At 22.7% G+C, this 20254-nt stretch overlaps 2 protein-coding genes and 1 long non-coding RNA gene across 6 annotated transcripts; 2 read left to right on the forward strand and 1 right to left on the reverse strand.

The window, feature by feature from the left end:
* Window positions 1–1928: 1928 nt before the first annotated feature.
* Window positions 1929–11459, reverse strand: Kr-h1 (kruppel homolog 1). Of its 2 annotated transcripts, XR_001111798.3 has the most exons (4): window positions 11320–11459; window positions 7825–8599; window positions 6697–7499; window positions 1929–5917 (listed from the first exon to the last, which is right to left on the reverse strand). XR_001111798.3 is itself a non-coding variant. In XM_003692370.4 (3 exons), the coding sequence occupies exons 2-3, from the start codon at window positions 8575–8577 to the stop codon at window positions 6750–6752; spliced, it is 1503 nt and encodes a 500-aa protein (XP_003692418.1). In that variant the 5' UTR covers window positions 8578–8599; window positions 11320–11459; the 3' UTR covers window positions 1929–6749. The 2 variants fall into 2 exon arrangements, 1 of the variants encoding a protein (XP_003692418.1); XM_003692370.4 differs by having other exon boundaries at window positions 1929–7499.
* Window positions 11460–11554: 95 nt separating this feature from the next.
* Window positions 11555–13130, forward strand: LOC147657255 (uncharacterized). Of its 3 annotated transcripts, none has more exons than XR_015292891.1 (2): window positions 11555–11836; window positions 12827–13130. It is a non-coding gene; the product is annotated as an uncharacterized LOC147657255 (long non-coding RNA). The 3 variants fall into 3 exon arrangements; XR_015292890.1 differs by having other exon boundaries at window positions 11555–11697; XR_015292892.1 differs by lacking the exon at window positions 12827–13130 and adding an exon at window positions 12498–12553.
* A 3434-nt stretch (window positions 13131–16564) lies between these two features.
* On the forward strand, window positions 16565–19809 carry LOC100868202 (eukaryotic translation initiation factor 2-alpha kinase 1). The gene is made up of 9 exons (XM_086911005.1): window positions 16565–16840; window positions 17168–17332; window positions 17560–17716; window positions 17805–18274; window positions 18367–18557; window positions 18652–18828; window positions 19008–19163; window positions 19228–19365; window positions 19443–19809. The coding sequence occupies exons 1-9, from the start codon at window positions 16771–16773 to the stop codon at window positions 19656–19658; spliced, it is 1740 nt and encodes a 579-aa protein (XP_086767131.1). The 5' UTR covers window positions 16565–16770; the 3' UTR covers window positions 19659–19809.
* Window positions 19810–20254: the final 445 nt, after the last annotated feature.

A 20254-nucleotide genomic window follows, 5' to 3' on the forward strand; every position in this document is an offset into this window, starting at 1 on the left:
GTAAACGAGTTTATAAGTAGATTTCTGAACAAGATTGCCAAAAGTAGAAAAAAACAGGAATGTGAAATATAGTAAAGAGCGAAATTAGTAATGTTGGTAGAAACTATAAGATTCTTAACAGTGTAGCATTTTTGATTAATATGAAAGTATAGGTAAATATAGTTCATGGAGATTGTGGCGTAGAAAAAACAAGAAAATATTAATATCATTGATTCTCATACTATTGACACAAAAAAAATGATTTTCGAATTTCACTTAATTATTCTTAGCATATATATAAAATCTATATAAATAAATAATAGTTTTATTATTAAAATTATATATTAAAAATAAATATTATACGTAACATATTACTAAAATATTGCATTCAAAATTAAAATTATGCTATTATATCGACCATGTACAACAATATAATTTCTCTAAAAATATTAATTTAAAATAAAAAATTGATTAAATAAGGATAATTGTAAATTATATACGAATAAATAAAAAGCTTGATAGTAATTTAATAGCAATTTAACTATTTATGTGTAATAAATAATTATAATGATTACTTATATTTCGTTAATAAATTTTTCAAATCTTATTTTCATCTATTTTCATTACTATAAATTATATAGTAAGATTATATATATATATATAATACTTATATATATTATAATAATTTTTCAATGAATAAATAGAAAGCAATTTTGAAAATAATTTTTATAATTTTATATTAGAATAAATCAATTATATTAACTACTCTGAAAATCTTATAACAACTAATATTAAATAAATAAATTATAAACATTAATTAATATTTTTTTTTTACTTATAAATATATTATAATTTTTATATATATTATAATTATATATAATTTTAAAATGATTTTTATACAAATTAAAAATAATTATATTATCAAAAAATATATCGAGAAAATTGATATTTATAAAATTTGTTTTATATATGTGTGTATTTGTATAATACATAAAAAGAACAGTATAATAAAAATTCATAACTCGATGAATGCGATGTATTAATATTTAATGTATACTTATTTAATAAATTTGCTAAATACAATAAAATTTATGGAACATCTTACACGTATACAAAATATATCATTTTAATCTTTATCTAATTATAAAGTTTACTTGAATTTATTTCTTATGGACATAAATTTTGCGTATACATAGATGATTTTAAGATTCTTTTTAAATTAAATTTAATTCATATTATATATATATTTTTTTTATCTTAAGTTTTTATATAAGTTTTTTAATAATTGGTCTTTTGATATCATTCAAAATCATTCATATTACAAATTTTTTTATTATATTCAATTTTATTTTATTATATTTATATTTAATATATGAATTTATTTTTTTTTTTTTATATATTCTAACTTTGAAGAATAGTTTCATTTTATATTTTTTTTTCTAATAATTTTGTAAATAAATAATTCTCACGATGAATTCTCTCGATAAATTATCTTTACAAAATATTATATTTTTATTGTCTTACATGAATTGTAAATTGTAAATAATTTTGAATGATTTTGGAAGACACATAATAAGAATCGTTTAAAATTTATGTTCAATAAATATCTCAGCTCAGAATGTTTTAAAACTAATTGATTTAAAGATAAAGATTTTTACTTGAAACTACTTTTTTTTAATGTCGAAAAATTTGTAAAATAATCACATGTAAAGATTAAAATGAAATATCTTGTATATATATTGTGTATATATATTTGTATACATCTAATATCTAATATTTGTATATATATATATTTTTATATATACTTGTCAACAGCAGGCAGTTGGCGCTACACATTATTCATTTTTATTTTAATGTTACATAAAAAAACTATAATATTAAATATTTTTCTTTTTTTTTTTTTTTTTTCCATTGAACATACATACAACCTCGAAACATTAAAACTACTATTGAAAATAAAAATTAATCAACTGTTTATTTCAATTAATAATTAATTAAAAATTAATTATTGTATTTATGACAACTACGTACACATCATGAGTTTTGTTAGAGGCTGCATAATTCTAATTTTAATATATTTTGTATTTTATTGTCCGTGAAATATATAACGAGAAATGTAAATATTCACTTTTCAAATACTCAATAATTGAGTATTTTTAATTGAGATGAAAATATATTATCTATACTCAGAATAATGGAAACGAATAAATTCATGAAATATGCACATTATATCAATGTATATTTTTGTATATTATTTTCTTATTTAAAATTAATAATTTCAAAAACAACATTTACGATAGAATATATTTTAATGCAATGAATACACGTTTTTAATTTTTTCCGACATTCAGCAAAAAAATACATATGTAAATAATATATATAGATATAGCTACATACATATATTAAATAAATAAATATATTTCCTCTGTCGGAACTTATGACTATGAAATTATTTGTACGCACTTTGGCGGAATAAAATGAGAAAATACAATCATTATCGCTTATTGATAATCGAAAAGCTTTTAATTTCGGAAAATTTTTATTTTGTTGGTAAAAAAAAAAAAAAAAAAAAAAAAAAAAGTAAAAATAAAAATAAAAAATAACCAAAAATAATGTTTTGACAAATAATTGATTACAATTAGAATTATTGCAGCGAGTCAATTTTGAAAGGAGAATGTATTTTTCAATTTGCGCGTTGGTCGTTTCGTCATTGCATACATATTTTATTAATTCATTATGAACACCGATATTTTATTATCGTTATGCACTTTCTTCTTTATCGATCGATCATAGAAGCGCAAAATTGAAAAAAATGCTTTCATTTAGACTCTTACAAAAACGTATTTTTCTATTTTTGTTGTAAGTTTTTTGTATATAATGAATCTCTACAAAAATTTTTTTCTTCCTTTTCTTCTTTATCATGTAATCAGTTCCACACGCTTGAAATAATGGGATAAAACACATCCCATTTGGCATGTATTTGTATATCTTAAAAATAATAAGTAATAACAGATTATTGTAATATTACACTAGAATTATTTCTGCACATTTCAATCTATTTCTCATTATTATCATAATACTTAACAATTTGCATCCATTCTTTTTTTTATGTACTATCACGTGGCCCATATTCGACGACTTATAGCAGAAAAAAAAAAAAAAAAATTTATATTTTAACCTAATTTTAAGCGCTTCGAAAACATATACAATATAACAATTCTTAAAATTTATAACAATACACTCGAGTATTTCCTCATTTAAAACTTTGCCAAGAGTAAATAAAACAATAATAAAGAATGAAAGCTAAGCTTCCCAAAGAACTTAAATATACGATTGCACATAAATTTTATGTCACGTGAGGATTCACATGATTAACGAGAATATAATTCGCATATAACAAAAAGATCGATTTACTTAAATCTTTGAGAAATAAAGAGTAGGCCACGTGTCAAATTATTGAAAAAAAGGGAAAAAACGAATAATATACATGAGCTCCTATATAAATATTACATTACTTATTAATTATAAACATAGCTCAGTGTATACGCAAAGCTTTTCTCTAAACCACAGATTGATTAGTGGTAGATTCAATCGCAAAGTACATTTAGTATCTCTTAAATACTTTTTAATAGATATATGTTTAATAGATACATATTTTAATATAAAATATTTCTGAACTAAAACCTTAAAAATAGTATCTTAAGTACCGCAATTTCTTAAAATTTCGGACTTTTTGGATATTACATTAAGGACTTATTCTTTTAATATTAGGTGTGTGTATCAAAAAGTTTAATTATAAATACGAAAATAGAGTTAAAACTGAAATGTAATTTATATTTCAGTTATATGCACTTTGCGGAATCTTCCATTAAATTATTTCACAATTTATAAAACATTTTGTATTATTTCATACTGGAGTAATGCCAAATGTAAATACAAATGGCTTTAAATTATAAATATTGTGATAATCTAATACAATTTAATATTTAATATTAAACTCGCATGTACGCTTACACACGCATACTTGTACTGGCAGTGAGCATAGCTCCACTCAATACTCTGGCAATAATGGAGTTCTTAATGTGTTTGGTACTTTCTTCTCTACCAATTCCACTCTTACAGTGAGAATTGTGTAATCGCTTATACGGTATAGTACTATTTCAATAAGACCTGCAAGATCGGAAATCAAGCCTCTTAAGATGGTCAATACTACTCGTTGGCAATTAAATATACATATATAATATTAATTTTTGTTTTGTTTTTTTTTTCTTAAAATTGTCGAATCGTGCATTTCGACTCAACGCTTTTGTACTTGAAATTAGTGTGCTTTTGTAACTATATTTTTAACCTCGGAATTTTAATGAAACGAAACCATTTACTACATATTTCTCATAATAAATATTATTACACGAATGATTTCGTTTTAAAATTAATTTGATTTCCTATTGAATTGAAATTATTTATACCTCGATAACATAAAAAAAATTCAAATTTCGTTCGTGCTAAATTTTTAAAATAATTTCAGATAAATCAATGTGATTAAATTTTAGATAACATATAAATTATTATGATATTATAAATATTACCAATTTTAATGTGACAGCAAACTAGCGCCATCTTTCTTTAAAATTGAAAATTATTTATGAAAATAAAATTGAATTCATATAATGCCTTTCAATCATTCACTTTCTATGTAATAATAAATCATCATAAAGCCATTTAAATATTTTGTTCGAACAAAAAGTACGAGATTAAAAGCAATGAAATTGAGCAACAATATATTTTAATATCACTTTTACCACTTTTATCATATTAATACGTAATTATAAATTTGTTACGTAAAGAAAGAAAGTTTTTTTCTTTAGACTGGAATCAGTCTTGTTAATTTTGGCAAGAAATTAAAATCTTTGATTTTCGTCTAAATATTGGGCACAAAAAAACCTGTACAATATATATCATAAAATATATATTATAAAAACACGTAGCAATCAATTTAATTTTGGAGAACAAAGAAATAAATCAAAAAAAAAGAAAGAAAATTTTTTGGTGCAGACATAATCGATACATTTTGATTATTTAAATTTTTTAAATTTCAAAGAAAATTTTTCACGCGTTTCTTTCAAAAAAAAAAAAAAAATCAAATTTACAAATATTCAAAAAACATAACAAATGAATTATATATTTCGTACATAATCTCGTCTTGCGTCAAATGTTCTTTGTACTTTATCTTTTGATGTAAAAAAATTAAAATATTAATCCGAATTTAAAAATTATCTCGATCACGTTAATTTCAAGCCTTTTTTAATGATGATGCTAGTTGTGCCACAGCGATATTCATTACTTTTACTAATTCGTTATAATTTAATGATGTACATACATATATGCACGCTCACACACACACATATTTATAATATATATATTATGAAAAATTACTCAGAGCACGCCAGCTATAATGATTTTTTTTATAATTAAAATTTTTAATTATTTTAAAAAAAATCATTTAACTTTAAAAATTATGTAAATATTTATTGGTTTTAATAATAAATTCATTTTAAACTTATTAGGTTCGATCAATATGCATTTTAATTTTTGAACCTTTTCTATGATTCTTAATGAATTCATTAAAATATTAAATAAATAATTTTTCATTTTGCAAAATATATTAATGTTTTTCTTATATTCTGTGGCAGTTTATAAATAATGAATGATTTGCTGGCGAATTCTAAGTACGTCGTTTAACCTGAGGTATGTGTAAATAGTTCTCAGAACTAGTCGAATTCACAAATTTATGAGGCCACTCAATTATAATCCTATTGGATTGCAAAAAGATTTAAGATTATTTTTTCAAATAGTAAAATTACTGGACGTTGTTCTATTGGTTCGTTTAAGGCTTGTGAAGCATATTTTCCATAATTTTTTGTTTTTCTTCAAACTTTCTCTGTTTAAAATGCAAAAAAAGTTATTGTCAGTTTGATTAATTAAAAATTTTTTATTACTTGTATAATATTATAAATTAAATATAATAATTATTAGAAAAATTATTTTTTTCTTATTTTATTTTGTATTTGTAAGATACTTGAAAGTTTGGAGAAAATTCTAAAATATCTAGAAAACATTCGGTGTCGAAACAAAATTAACTCAGATCATATAATACCACAAAAAAATTTCGCGGCAATATCTGTTGTTTCTGAAGCGCAAAATTCTTTATTTAATTAGCGATGGGCATTTGATATTCATTTTGCTTTTAAAACTTTATTTTATTTCAATGTTAAAAATCTTAAGTCTTAAAATATTTGAATTTATTGTAACAGTATTTTGTGATGGGATTAAAATTATTTCTATTAATCACATTTTAATTTTTTCATTCCACAATTCAAAATTTGTTACGACAATTAAAAATTTAACAATTTTTGTATATTTTCTAATATTGATTATTTGAATTTTTTCAGCCCATCACTATTCCCAACATGTATAATTAGTGAGAATGATATAGTAAGATAAATAAAAACATTAATCGACGATATCGATATTTTGTAATTCAAATTAAAATCATATACATTTTAGAATTTATAATTTATATAAATATAATATGTTATACAAAATATTGATAAGTAAATTAAAAGAAAAAGTAACTTTGATCGAAAATAATAATCTCACTATATACCTTCCACTAATTATACTTAGATTTTTATATTTTTTCATGAAATTATGTCTCACCATTTATGACATTATCACTGGTTCATGATAATTAATTTGTTCCATATCTTCTACTATGATGCTTTTGCAAATTGAATAACAGAATTCTGTCTTTGAGAGGCAATGAGACCATTCCTTTCAATTTCCATGGACTCCAATATCATTTTACACCGTTTTCTTGGAGGGAGAATTAATGTTTCTCGTACAGGAATTGCCAAATCAAGAGGATCTGGCGAAGGTACAGGACTCACAGGATTGCTACTTGGAGGAGTTAAAATTGGATCTCTTTCAACCCTGATTCCATACTCTCTTTGCCTTTCTTCTTCAACTGCTTCCAGCGCAGCCTCAACTCTTCTACGAGCATCATTTCCTGGCAAATTGAGAAGAGATGAACAGTCACCAACAAAATCGGTACTTTGAATTCCAAAACCAGTGTATGTTGAAGAAACTTCTGGATACAAAAATAAATGAGGCTGTTCAATAGAGACAGTAGGTGTTGTTTGAAAGTCTCTATTTTCACTAGATATGAGATGTGATTGTGAATACTGCTCTCTGGAATACATATAATAAGGAAAATCACGTGGAGTGTTATCGTAAGTAGCAACTTCATCGTTTGACTCTTCAGTCTTGTGGTTTTCCTTGTCACTGCCAGTGCTTACACTATTTTGTGAGATTTCAATTTCTGGTTCAATTGGTGAATCTCGAGGAGAACCAACAACTGATGAGTCTGAATGAGTTTTAATATGTAACTCCATTGTTTTCTTTGAACCAAAAGTTTCGTGACATAATGTACACTTATAAACTTTTTCACCATAATGGGCAACCTGAAACATTTTTTTTATATTATTATGCAATAATTAATTATTTAAAATTGCAACAATGTATTAAAGTTGAAAAATTATAAAATCTGTAATTTGTTAATCTATACAATATATTCTTAAATATTAATAAAATATTTTTTGATTTTATTTCTAAAAAATTAAATTTACTTTATATTTATATTATCATACAAAAAAATAGATAATATAAAATATATATTATTATATTATTATTATACTTATAAAACATAGTAATCTCAATAATTAAAAATGTTAAAAAAAAAAAATAATTATATCTAAGTATCTACGTATCTAAAAAAAATAAACATACCTGATGTAACTTTAATACGTGATTATAACCAAAGGACTTCCCGCAAATGTCACAAGTATATGGTTTCTCTCCGGTATGCGTACGCGTATGTACTTTCAGTTGCTTTGAGCAAGTGAATCCCTTGCCACATGCTTTGCAAACGTACGGTTTTTCTCCGGTATGCGTGCGCATGTGAATTACTAATTGTCCGCTTTGAATGAACGTTTTTGAACAGACAGTACACTTATGCGGCCGTTCCCCGGTATGAATTCGCATATGTCGATGTAGTTTACCACTATGTTCAAACGCGCGTTCGCACACGTCACACTTATAAGGCCGTTCTTTTGTATGTATACGACGATGAACGCTTAAATTCTCTTTTACGGAAAACGATTTATTACAATATTCGCATTGATACGGTTTTTCACCAGTATGTGTACGATAATGTCTGGTCAGTCGCGCAGGTACCGCAAAAGTTTTCCCGCAAATATTACATCGGTATGGATCTTCACCTTCTTTACCGTGAGAGCGCAAATGACTCTGATATAAATTCTTTTGATCAAAGGCTTTCTGACACAGCAGACACTGGTATGTCTTCTCTTCGATATTTGTTAACGGAGTTTCAGAACCACATGCCGGTGAAGTGAACACACTTAAATCCGGACTGCATACGAGGCTTTTCACAGGATCTACTGGTTCCACAGTCGATATTTCGTTCTTGACCGACATCGTTGTGGAATTTGTAATTTGTTTCATTTGATAATAACTCACCATTCTTTGCTGTAAGCAAATAAATCTGAAAATAATTGAGAAAAACAATTATAATTAATAAAATTAAATAAAAAAAATATTTATCATTTAAACAATCATAATTTTTTACAAATATAAATAATGTAAATAAAAAAATTCTTATTAAAATATAAAATTTATTGCCTGAAGATAATGTTTAAAATTAATGATAATATTTTAAAAACAATTATATTTTATTTTCAACATTTTATAGAAATTTAGAAATTTTTTTATAGAAATATAGAAATTTTTTTAACATTTAAATTCATATAAAATCTTTTTTATTTTCATAAAAATAAATAACATTTGAATATTAATATTGAACAAATTCCATGATATTGAATATTTTATCATATATAATTTTTGTGGATTGTAAAATTTATAAAATATATAAAAAATATTAAAATATTTTTAAAATTTCAATCTGTTGAAAAAACAATACTAAATTTTTCTACAAATATTTAAAAAAATCTTTTAAATTATAAATAATAAATTGATTGACGAAATATATAAAATTTTAAAAGTTTATAATAACAAAAGTAAATATGAAAAAATATTCTCATAAAATACAAAAAATATCTATTTTAATAATCTTGGTCATCAATTTTAATTTAAAGGGCAAAAATAAAAATAAATACAATATTTGAAACATCATCAGGTCAATTTACCTGTAGAATAATAACAATAACAGAAAAGCATTTATTTGTATTTTGGAAGACTATATTCGTGAGGTAAATTGATATAAATAAGAAGACACTCTTTAGGAATGTCGTCCTGCGTGTGAACGCAACTATGTATAAATGTGTTTCGATTATGCGTTATTCTGAAACGGAGTAATACAGCTCCATTCCCCACTACTCGCCCTTTTTCAAGTCCAAAAAAACACCTACGAATCGTGCGACGCCCCGTGTGTACACGCACGCGCACGCATTGCGTACGCATACGCATTCTATGACTTTAGCCCGTCCCCAATTTCGCTGGGCCTATGATGAACCGTGTATATTATTGACGTATAAACTTGCTATTTCAAAACTTCTTTATTTCCTTTATTTCCTTATTAAATTGAAGACAAAAATCATTTAATCATCTATAATCCATAATGAATTTTTTTCATAATATGATAAAATGAGGAAAAAAAATTGAAAAATATGTTACGTATAATTTTAAATGATTCGATAAAATATATATATTATGTATATATAAAATATATATATAAAATATATATATTTTTAATTTAAAAAGAAATTTAATTATGTATTATAAATATAAATATAAATATTATAAATATAAATAGAAAATCATTTATAAAAGAAAAAATTAGATTTGTTTTTTATTTGCATAATAAGAAATTAATAAAGTTTATTGACAAATGTAAAGCAAAAAAATTTATTAACCATTATTACCTTATTATTTTTTTTTACAATTTTCTGAAATCTTAATACAATTGCTAGCATTCAAATTAGAAATTTTATTTAATTTTTTTTTATTCTAGTTAAAAATATAAAGATAACATTGAACAAAATTTTAGTATGCATATTATCTTAAATTAAAAATTAATGACTATCTAATTTGCCGTATTATGAAAACTAATAAAAATATTTTTATTTATTAAAGATATGTATACAAGTAATGATTACTTTTACATCTGAAAATATTTTTACTATATAATACTATATAATATATACACAATACTTTTCATTAGTATATATTTTTTCGTATATTATAATTTTTAATTATCATTATTATAGAAATAGCAACATAAAAACAAATCTCTCAATATCAAATATATAATTGAGTTTAATAAATTTGCATATTAATATTTTCAGTAAAATTAATTTAAAATATTCTTTATGTAAATTTAAATTTAAATTTCTAACCTAATAGAAAACATATTGAAATCCGACATTGTTCGCACATTTATACGAGGTCGTCGGTTCAGAATAGGTTAAGGCTAGGTTAAACCTGCACGCGCGCCTCTCGATGAGGCAGTCGTCGTGGTCGGCGGTGGTGCAATATCGCGCCGCGTCGCGGTAGAAACCGCCTGCCGCTGCCTCCACGTGTACTCGCCGCATTTTTTTATAGCGATCACCGACCTCGTGCAACTCGTCGCGCAGTAAGGACGTTGAGTTACATCACGGACCGTGACTATATATCGTCTCTTCTAAACAAATCTATTGTGATGTTTCTTTCTTTTTTTTACATAAATATCCTCAAACTTTATTTTTTCTTTCTTAATTTTATTTCTAGGATATGGAAAATGTAATTGATCGCGAAAAACGACGCTACTAGCGCGACCAAAGTTCGCGGCCAAGGAGAAAACTACCGATTTCAATATCAGCAATTTTTTATTTTTTTTTCTCTTCTTTTAAATATTTATTTGAAAAAGTTTTAAAAAAGTTTTATAAATTTTATAAAGTTTTATTAAATTTTAATTGCAATTTATTGATATAAATTCAATTATTCTATACATTTATACAATTTGATTTTATATAAATCCAATATTAAAATAAATAAACATTAAAATAATTATTGAGACAAATCTACTGATTTTATAATTTATATAAAATGTTATTACACAATTAATTCAGTTAACTGAAGAAAAAGAAAACAAAATAAACATTAATTTATATATCATTTTCAATATTCATATTTCAAAATAACAAATTTTGATTTTAAATTCATTCATTCTCCTATAATATATAATACAGAAATGTCAAAATCTCCCACCTGTGAGGTTCTTGTTAAACCTTTCCACAGTCCAAAAATCCCATATTCCGATTCAACATCCTTTGGAAAATGAATTAACGAAATAACTTAAAAGATCAAACCAAACGAATTGAAATGAGTATGCACGACCTCTTTAACGCATGTCGCGTTCGTTTGTCACTTCTCACAACTGAATGCCGTCGAAAAACTCAAAGTCGAAAACCAAACCAAAGGACCCTTAGGACACGGCCAATCGTACTGTGTAATGTTTACCGCCTGGCTGTACCGAACGGCGACGGAAATCATCGATCATGACCGAAGTACCGTGTTCGGTCCTGCCCCTCCACTCCGACTATCCCCACCATCACCACAACGGCGGCGACCTACAATTTAGGGCGAGTAAGTGCTTTTCGCAGCACGTGGAGGCAGTCGTCGTGGTTTCAGCCGACCCGCGGTACAAGCATGACAAAGAGCGCCGACAGACGGAGATGTAGATATCTCCGGTCTATAGGGACGCGTCCGTATCCTATACACACGCGTATGTGACGCCATAGCATGTTATGATAAATTAATCATGAATTCGTTATCATACGGTCGAATAATCAAAATATGAACTACTTCTGAATTTTTATTTTTTTTAGTATTTACGTCAAATTATTTTATGAATTAAGTTGAATTTGAAATATATATATGGTAATATTTAAATAAAAATTTAATGTTTTATAATTATAACAAATTTACATCAAAAATACAAAAATTATGTAAAAAATAAACAAACAGTAATAAAAAATATCATAGTATCTTCATTTCATTTTAATGTATATATTAGTACATATATATTAAAATGTTAATGTTAATTTGAAATATTATGTTATACAAATTAAATATTAACATAATATGACAAATATTGAAAAAAATGAAATCTTTAATTTTCAATGTTTATACAGATGCATTGTTAAAAATATAAGGAATCGAATATTTCAATAAAAATAAAAAAAATTCTGTGAATACAAAAATATTGACATATTGAAAGAAAATGATTATTAACGATGAAAAAAAAAAAACTTGCATGAATATATGCATGTATATATGAATGAATAATGGCTGTCATCTAAAACTGTGTGGAATTCAATTGTATTAGTGATACAAATGTATTAGTGAATTCATGATCGTATATACTTTCTCTTTCTTTTTTGCAGCTTTCATCACTAGTCTAAATATCCTTGTTTGACTATCATTACTTTTATTGTTTCAAAAGTAATTTTATATTATTATTTTATTTCTTTATTATCATAATATGTAAACTATACTATACTATAAACTATACGATATATTGTTTGTGTTTTTCTCAAAAAAATAATAAAAAAAGTCTATAGTAATTAATAATATAAAAACATTAAAAAATAATATTATTTTTTATATCTAATAGTACATATTAGGTAATTAATTCTGGACAATTTCATTCGATTTCGTGATGATCATGCCTCGGACAAGTGTCGTGCGCTATAACGATATTACTTTCCAACAGAGGAGAGCAATGACCCACTGCGCGCGGTGCACGTGTGCCGAGTGGAAACCGCGACGACTGCCTCTGGACAGGGCATTGGACGCCGCGTGCGGCAGCAAGAACGACGACTGTACTATATTCTTTGCTTCTTATGTAGTGGTGCTTTTGAGTCTGTAGCAATGTGTAGGTGATAGCAGTGACGGTAGCAACGGCATTGATTGTCGCATCTAACGATGTTGGAACTTTACAGAATTTTTTTAAATATTTTAACTTTTTCTTGTATTAATTTTATAATAAATAATTATTGAAATTGGAAATTAAAAAATCTTTTAAAAAATTTCTTAAGTTGATTTTGAAAAAAATCATAATTTTCTTAATAAAATTTAAAATAAAATAAAATTGAAATTTTTAAAATATACATTGATTTATTTAGCTTTTTTTTTTAGTTTTAGTTTATTTTAGTTTTGAATTATCTTAATGTATAATTGTATTTTAATTTTTGAAAATATTTGTAATCATGTTCTGACAACAATCGATACATGTTCGTTGATCCCGATATTGGACAATATACTTTTAAATTTGATTTTATCGTATGAAATTCAACACTTGAAAAATATTTATTATTTTTAAATTTGGAAAAATAGAATTTTTAACCCTGACAAACCATTCAAACATTTTTAATATGAAATATTTCATTTTTTATCATATGGTATTAGATTAACTTTATCGTTGATAATTTTTATAGATATTATTGTATTGTAAAAAATATTTTTAAAATATATTTTCGGAATTGTAATTAACATAATAACTGTCAAATGATATTTTGCAATCATTATTGCGCATTCATATTTCTATTACAAACAAAGATAACAATAGACATGTTAAAATATTACATAATACGTTAATTAATGATAATTTTAAAGCGCATTCGAAGGATAAAATACGTTGACGTTGTAACACGTGAATGTAGATAAGATTACTATTTAAAATGTTAATCATTATATACTATATAATAGTATATATTACATTTTTTTTTATTATAATGCATTTTTCTTTCTTTCAAATATTTAATTAGATAATACTATAGATATTAATTAGATAATATATAGATAATACTATTGAAATTTTGCTTCATTAATATATTTAAGTTTAATGTATTTTATTTTTGACAACATTAACAATAATAATCTATATAAATAATAATACAAATATTAAACAGATTATTAATAAATATGTATGCATATTTGATGAATAATCATTTGACATAGAATCAATAAAAATTTATAAAAATATAAGGTGCTATTTATACAATATACGGTCCTGTAAAGACACGTGGGTCAACACGACTTACGTGGCTCAAAACACACGCAGTGTCGGGGTCGTGGCGAGATCGACAAGGGTTCCGAGCATCGAAGGTAGAAGAGGTCGAATGATAGGTAGTGGTAGGGGTATGGACCAGCTACGAAACTCGAGAGCGGGGAGGAGAGAATAGTGGGGTTAGGGTCGAGGTAGCAATCAACTCTAGAGCGATGTCGTACCTTGACCAATCTTAACGCGACTTGTTTTAAGCTATGCCAGTAGCGACCTTAGAAATGACTCGCGATTGTGTAAAATCAAAATAGCAAAGAAAAGAAAAAATATAATCTAATTCATTTTTATCAATTTTTATCAATCAATTGTATTCTTCCAGAAACTTACAAGTTGAAAAATTATGATAAATGAAAAATTGGTTTTAATATTATTCAATGTGGACTAAAAATGATTATTGATGAAATTGATTGAATATTAATATTTTTTTTATTAATCAATAACAATAAAATAATATACTATGTATCAGCATATTATTATCCTTAACTAAAGTTTTTTATATTTTATTTATGTATTATCTATTATTATGTATATTTTATCTATGTATTATCTATTATTATGTATATTTTATCTATTATTTTATCTATGTACATTTAATTTTTTTAATAGCTAATTTTATTTTATTTTGAAAAATTATTTTATTTTAAAAAATAATTGCAAAAAAATTACTTTTTTATTGATTATTATATTTATAATATAATTTATTTATTTTATAAAATATTTAATATATTTATTTAATATAATATATATATGATATGATAGATTTAATGTTATTTTATGATAAATTTAATTCAATTGATTGATTGTAATTAATTTTTAAATATTTATTGTTTACATAGACGCATTTAAATATATATAGAATCATTATTTGTATTAATGATTAATACATTTTTTTCAATCTTTATGAACATTATATTTGTTATATTTATATTTGTTATGTTTATTATATTTGTTATAAATAATTATTACAAAAAGAAAAATCAATTTTTATAATCTACCGAAATAAAAATATGTATCAAATATACATTAAGTGTTTAATCAAAACATTTTGTTTATTTTACTGTAATATAAAATTGTTTATGAAAATTAATTTACTTTGTATTCCTTTTATTTTTTAAATAATTAATTATTCAATACACAATTATTTAATAATATAATTATTTTACACATATTGCGTATATGTAAAGAAAGAAATAAAATATTAAAGAAGGTCATACCAACGTTAAGTAGAAAGTGGAAAGCATTTCTAAGGTCAATGACTTCATACCACGTGTAATAATGTATGCCACCAACTGCACTACAAAGTATATTATATTTCAAGGTCATATGAATACCAACATGATAGTTGGTATTGTTTAGCTTTCTCTTCCGTATCTCTTTTCAATGTTACATAATTCAAAAATTACATACATACATACATACATACATATATATATATATATATATATATATATATATATATATATACATACAAAATTACATACATATATATTGATTTTATAATAATAAAATTTAATATATTACGAATTGATTTATAATTAATAAAAATTACTTTTATAAATTTTTATATCTCTGATATCTCTCTAATTATATAAATATAATATACTAATAATATACTATTATATATACATACAAAATAATTACGTTAAAAATTTGATTACATTAAAATGATAGATAAATTTTATATTATATATCGTTTATGAATTAACATAACAATCAATAAACGTAATTTATTAATTAATAATTACTATTATGTTAATAAATGTAATATTATCTAAACAAATTCTAAAAAAATATATAAATTAAATTATGAAAATGATGATTTTCTTATATTTATTGAATTTATTATATTTTTATTTATTTTTATTAGATTTTTGAAATAATTAAATACAAGAATTTATAAAAGAACTTATTTTCTATTAAAAATTAAATAAAATACTTATCTATATTTATTTCTTGTCTTATAGTAACATTGTTTATTATAACATTATTATAAATTATTATAAAATATCTATAATTAATTGAATTCATATTGTTTTTAATAAGTTATAGTTCAAATATCGCTTTTATACAAATATTTTAATTAGAATTTTAAATAGTTACACAGTATATAGTTTTCACTATAATTTCTGCTCTCAGCATAATAAATCGAATTACTAGAAATTCCTAGTTTTGAACTCTCACAATTTTATAAAATTTGTGTTATAATAACATATATATATCATAATAAATTATATAAACACTAATTATTGTAGAATTATTTTCTAGGATAAAAATTTTTTTTTTAATTTAAAAATTAATTTTTTTTATTTATAAGATAATTACATTTAGTATAAATATTAATTATTTGATATTAATGATTAGATATTAATGAAATTTAAAAAATATAAATAACTTGCAATTTATTAATTTAAATTTTATATATATATATATATAAATAATAATACAATTTAAACATATGATCTATTGTTTTATATTCTCTGATTTTACTGAACAAATATAGTATAAGACGGACATAACCGACATTATAATTTAGAAATCTATATTCAGATTTACAATAATACAAGTTTCACTATAGAAATGTAACAAATTTGAAGATGGAAAATAATAAATCGTCATTAACTAATCCTTGGGATACATTATCTACTGTAACTACATTTGATAAGGGTAAGTAACATAACCTTAAGATACCGCGCATTTTTAAAACATTTTTAAAATAGAATTATAGTATATAAAAGTTCCTATTATTTTATATATATATATATATATATATATATATATATATAGTAATTATTATTTATTTAAAATAGTAATTTAATTATTTTTATTAAAAAAAATTAAACAAAAAATTTTGAATAATAGATATCCAAATTAAATAATTTTAAATATGTAATTTTAAATATATATTATATATATATATATTAAATTTTAATATATATTTTTTATATGATTTTATACTTTTTTGTAATTAAGTTATAATGGTTTTATTATTAGGTAATGATGCAAAATCTACAATATGTTTAGACAATGAAAATAAAAACAATGGACAAATTATAAGCATAGTTACAACTTCTACAAGTCTTTTAATTGAATCACTTATACAGCAATCATGTATGTTATTTGAAGATGATTCAGAACGCAGGAATAAATTATATTTAGGTAATATAATTAAACTTTTAAAAAAGATATATAATAAACATTTATTGTTAAAATAAATATTATTAAAATAAATAAAATAATAATAAAATTATAATATTAACGATTTACAAAATAAAGATAACAAATCAATATATGTTTATAAATTTTTTAATTTTGTAATATTCTAATAAATTTTAAAATATAAAATAATAAATAATAAAATAATTTTTTTTTATATTTATTTTTAGCTATTTGTGATAGACTTCATAAATTAAAAATAATTGATAGTTCTTATAATATGATTGAATTGGAACCATTAAGAGGTCAATATCAACAAGCATTATATCACTTATTTACAGTTGCACGAGCAACAATTGGTTGTGAAAATGCATTACAAATTCCAAGGTAAAACTTGATTTAAATTGTATTTATTTATATATGATTAATAAGAAAATAATATTATATTTAACTTTTATGTATTTATTTTGTATAGACCATTAATGACAGAATGGTCTCGTTATCATAAAGAATTTCAAGAAATAAGTTTTATTGCATCTGGAGGATTTGGTAATGTTTTTAAAGCTTTAAATCGTCTTGATGGTGTAGAATATGCTATTAAAAAGATAATAGTACGTTCTAATAGAATAAAAAATATAATGCAACATCTTGAAGAAGTGAAAACTCTTGCTAAATTAAATCATACTAATATAGTTTCATATAAAGGAGCATGGATTGAACCACCATTAGCTTCAACTGCTATACCATGTTTAGTATCCCCAAATTATTCTCAAAACAAATTAAGTTCTATTGAAGATAAACGAAAAATTGGATATAAATCATGTATAAATCGATATTTTAATTCACAAAGTCAACAGAGCTCTGATACTGAGAGTCAAAGTCCAAAAGAAAGTGATGAACATTATATGTCATTGCAATATAATAAACAAAAAAATTACGAATGTGGTATGTATAACTCATATTAGTATGTATTACTCATGTACTCATAATATTAAATGCATTATATATATAATTATTTATTATATTATTTGTTATAGAAAAACAAGTTGTTATAGAAGAAAATATTAATAAAAATATAGAGAAAACTAATTCAAATAGTATATCTTTTAGAAGTGATAGTGAACATCAAAATAATAAAATAAAAAATAATATAAGTTATAGTGATGGCAGTAATTCAAATGAAGAATACAGTAAAAATAAAATACTTTTACCATATATGTCTCAAATGGTATATATTATATATTATTGTTCATTATAATTTTTTATTTTTATATATCATTTATTTGAAAAATACATAAAATTATATATTTATGTATTTATAGAATAAAAAATATACAACATTATATATTCAAATGGCTCTTTGTGAAAAAACACTTCAGCAGTGGCTTGATGAAAGAATTGAAACAACTCCACAAACAATAATCATTGCTATATTAACACAAATTATTTATGGATTAGATTACATACATTCTCGCCGAATTGTGCATCATGATATAAAGGTAAAATAAAAGAAATAAAAAAGAAATAAAAAGAATCTAAAATATTTAAAGTACTTTTATTCTAATATGTATTAGTTTTTATTTTTCAATTTGTTATAAATATTATAATTGTAACATATAAATATTTTTTTTTTTAACAATATGTAAAATTTTTTATTCTATTTTTTATTCTATTTTAGCCAAGTAATATATTTATTTCAACGTCAGGACAATTACAAATACAGCTAGGAGATTTTGGATTAGCTTGTCCATTACAAAAAGAAAATCATCATTCAATTCTTGGAACACATATGTATGCAGCACCAGAACAATTACAAGGAAAATGTGATCCTAAGGTATTTTTTTGTTTGAATAAAATATGAATTTTAAAAAATATTTTAATAATTTTTATTTTTTCAGAGTGATATATATAGTTTAGGCATAGTACTTTTAGAATTATTAGTACATACAAGAACTAGTATGGAAAGAATTGAAATAATTAATAATTTGAAAAAAGGACAAATACCGACTTCATTAACTGCTACTTATCCTAAATGGGTATTTTTTTAAAATAATTATATTTCTTTTAGTTAAAAAAAAAAAATTTAAAAATAAAAATGATAAATTTTTATTAGGCTTATATAGTAAGTCAATTAGTGCAAGAAGATCCCGAGAAACGACCATCAACTAATCAATTGTTACAAGATTTAAACGAAGATAAAGATATGATGATAACATGCTTAAAAAATGACATCATTGAAAAGGAAGATATAATTAGAAAGTTACAAAAGAAGATATCAATATTAGAAAACCAAATTGTTAAACATAATATATTGTTACAAGACATATAATTTTATGTATTATTACATTGCAAGATAGCGAGTTTTAAAAAAAGATATATAGTATTATTTTTTTATAAATTAATTATAAAACAACAAAAAAAAAGTACTTTTGAAAAGTGCATTCTCTAATAAGAAGTAATAAAAGAACATTTGTAGAATATATATTTATTAAATAACTGACCTATGCATTTATTAGATACAAATGTTTAATATATATATATATATATTAAACATATTATTTTGTTTGATAACAAAATAAATATATTTATTTCATTTTATATTAAAATAAGATATTTGTAAATAATATTTGAATCTCAATATTCATTTTTGGTTTTCATAATAAGAGAAAAGAAGTTTTTTATAAAAAGAGGTAAGAATTTTTATAAAGGAAAAATAAAAAGAAAATATTTTTATAAGAAAAACAATAAAAAGAAAAAAAATATAAAAATTTGTATTTTATAAAATTTATTTATTGTATTTATTTTTTTATTTATTATATTTTTAATTCTTTTATTTATAAAAATAAAAACATGTAATAATTCAATATTATATTATATAAATTTCCAATATCTTTGTTTGAAATATATCAATAAAAAATTACTATG

The sequence above is a fragment of the Apis florea genome, unplaced genomic scaffold (genome assembly GCF_048593485.1).
Source record: "Apis florea isolate Af1SG1 unplaced genomic scaffold, ASM4859348v1 contig_3203_pilon, whole genome shotgun sequence".
In the NCBI taxonomy this organism is placed as follows: Eukaryota; Metazoa; Arthropoda; class Insecta; order Hymenoptera; family Apidae; genus Apis; species Apis florea.

Excerpts from the sequence above, each read along its gene's own strand:
- Kr-h1 (XM_003692370.4), bottom strand. The coding sequence starts at position 8,577 with ATGGTGAGTTATTATCAAATGAAACAAATTACAAATTCCACAACGATG. Across the intron at positions 7,500-7,824 it reads ACGTATTAAAGTTACATCAG|GTTGCCCATTATGGTGAAAA; the intron begins GTATGTTTATTT and ends AAAATGTTTCAG.
- LOC100868202 (XM_086911005.1), top strand. The coding sequence starts at position 16,771 with ATGGAAAATAATAAATCGTCATTAACTAATCCTTGGGATACATTATCT. Across the intron at positions 18,275-18,366 it reads ACAAAAAAATTACGAATGTG|AAAAACAAGTTGTTATAGAA; the intron begins GTATGTATAACT and ends TATTTGTTATAG. Across the intron at positions 19,164-19,227 it reads AAGGAAAATGTGATCCTAAG|AGTGATATATATAGTTTAGG; the intron begins GTATTTTTTTGT and ends TTATTTTTTCAG.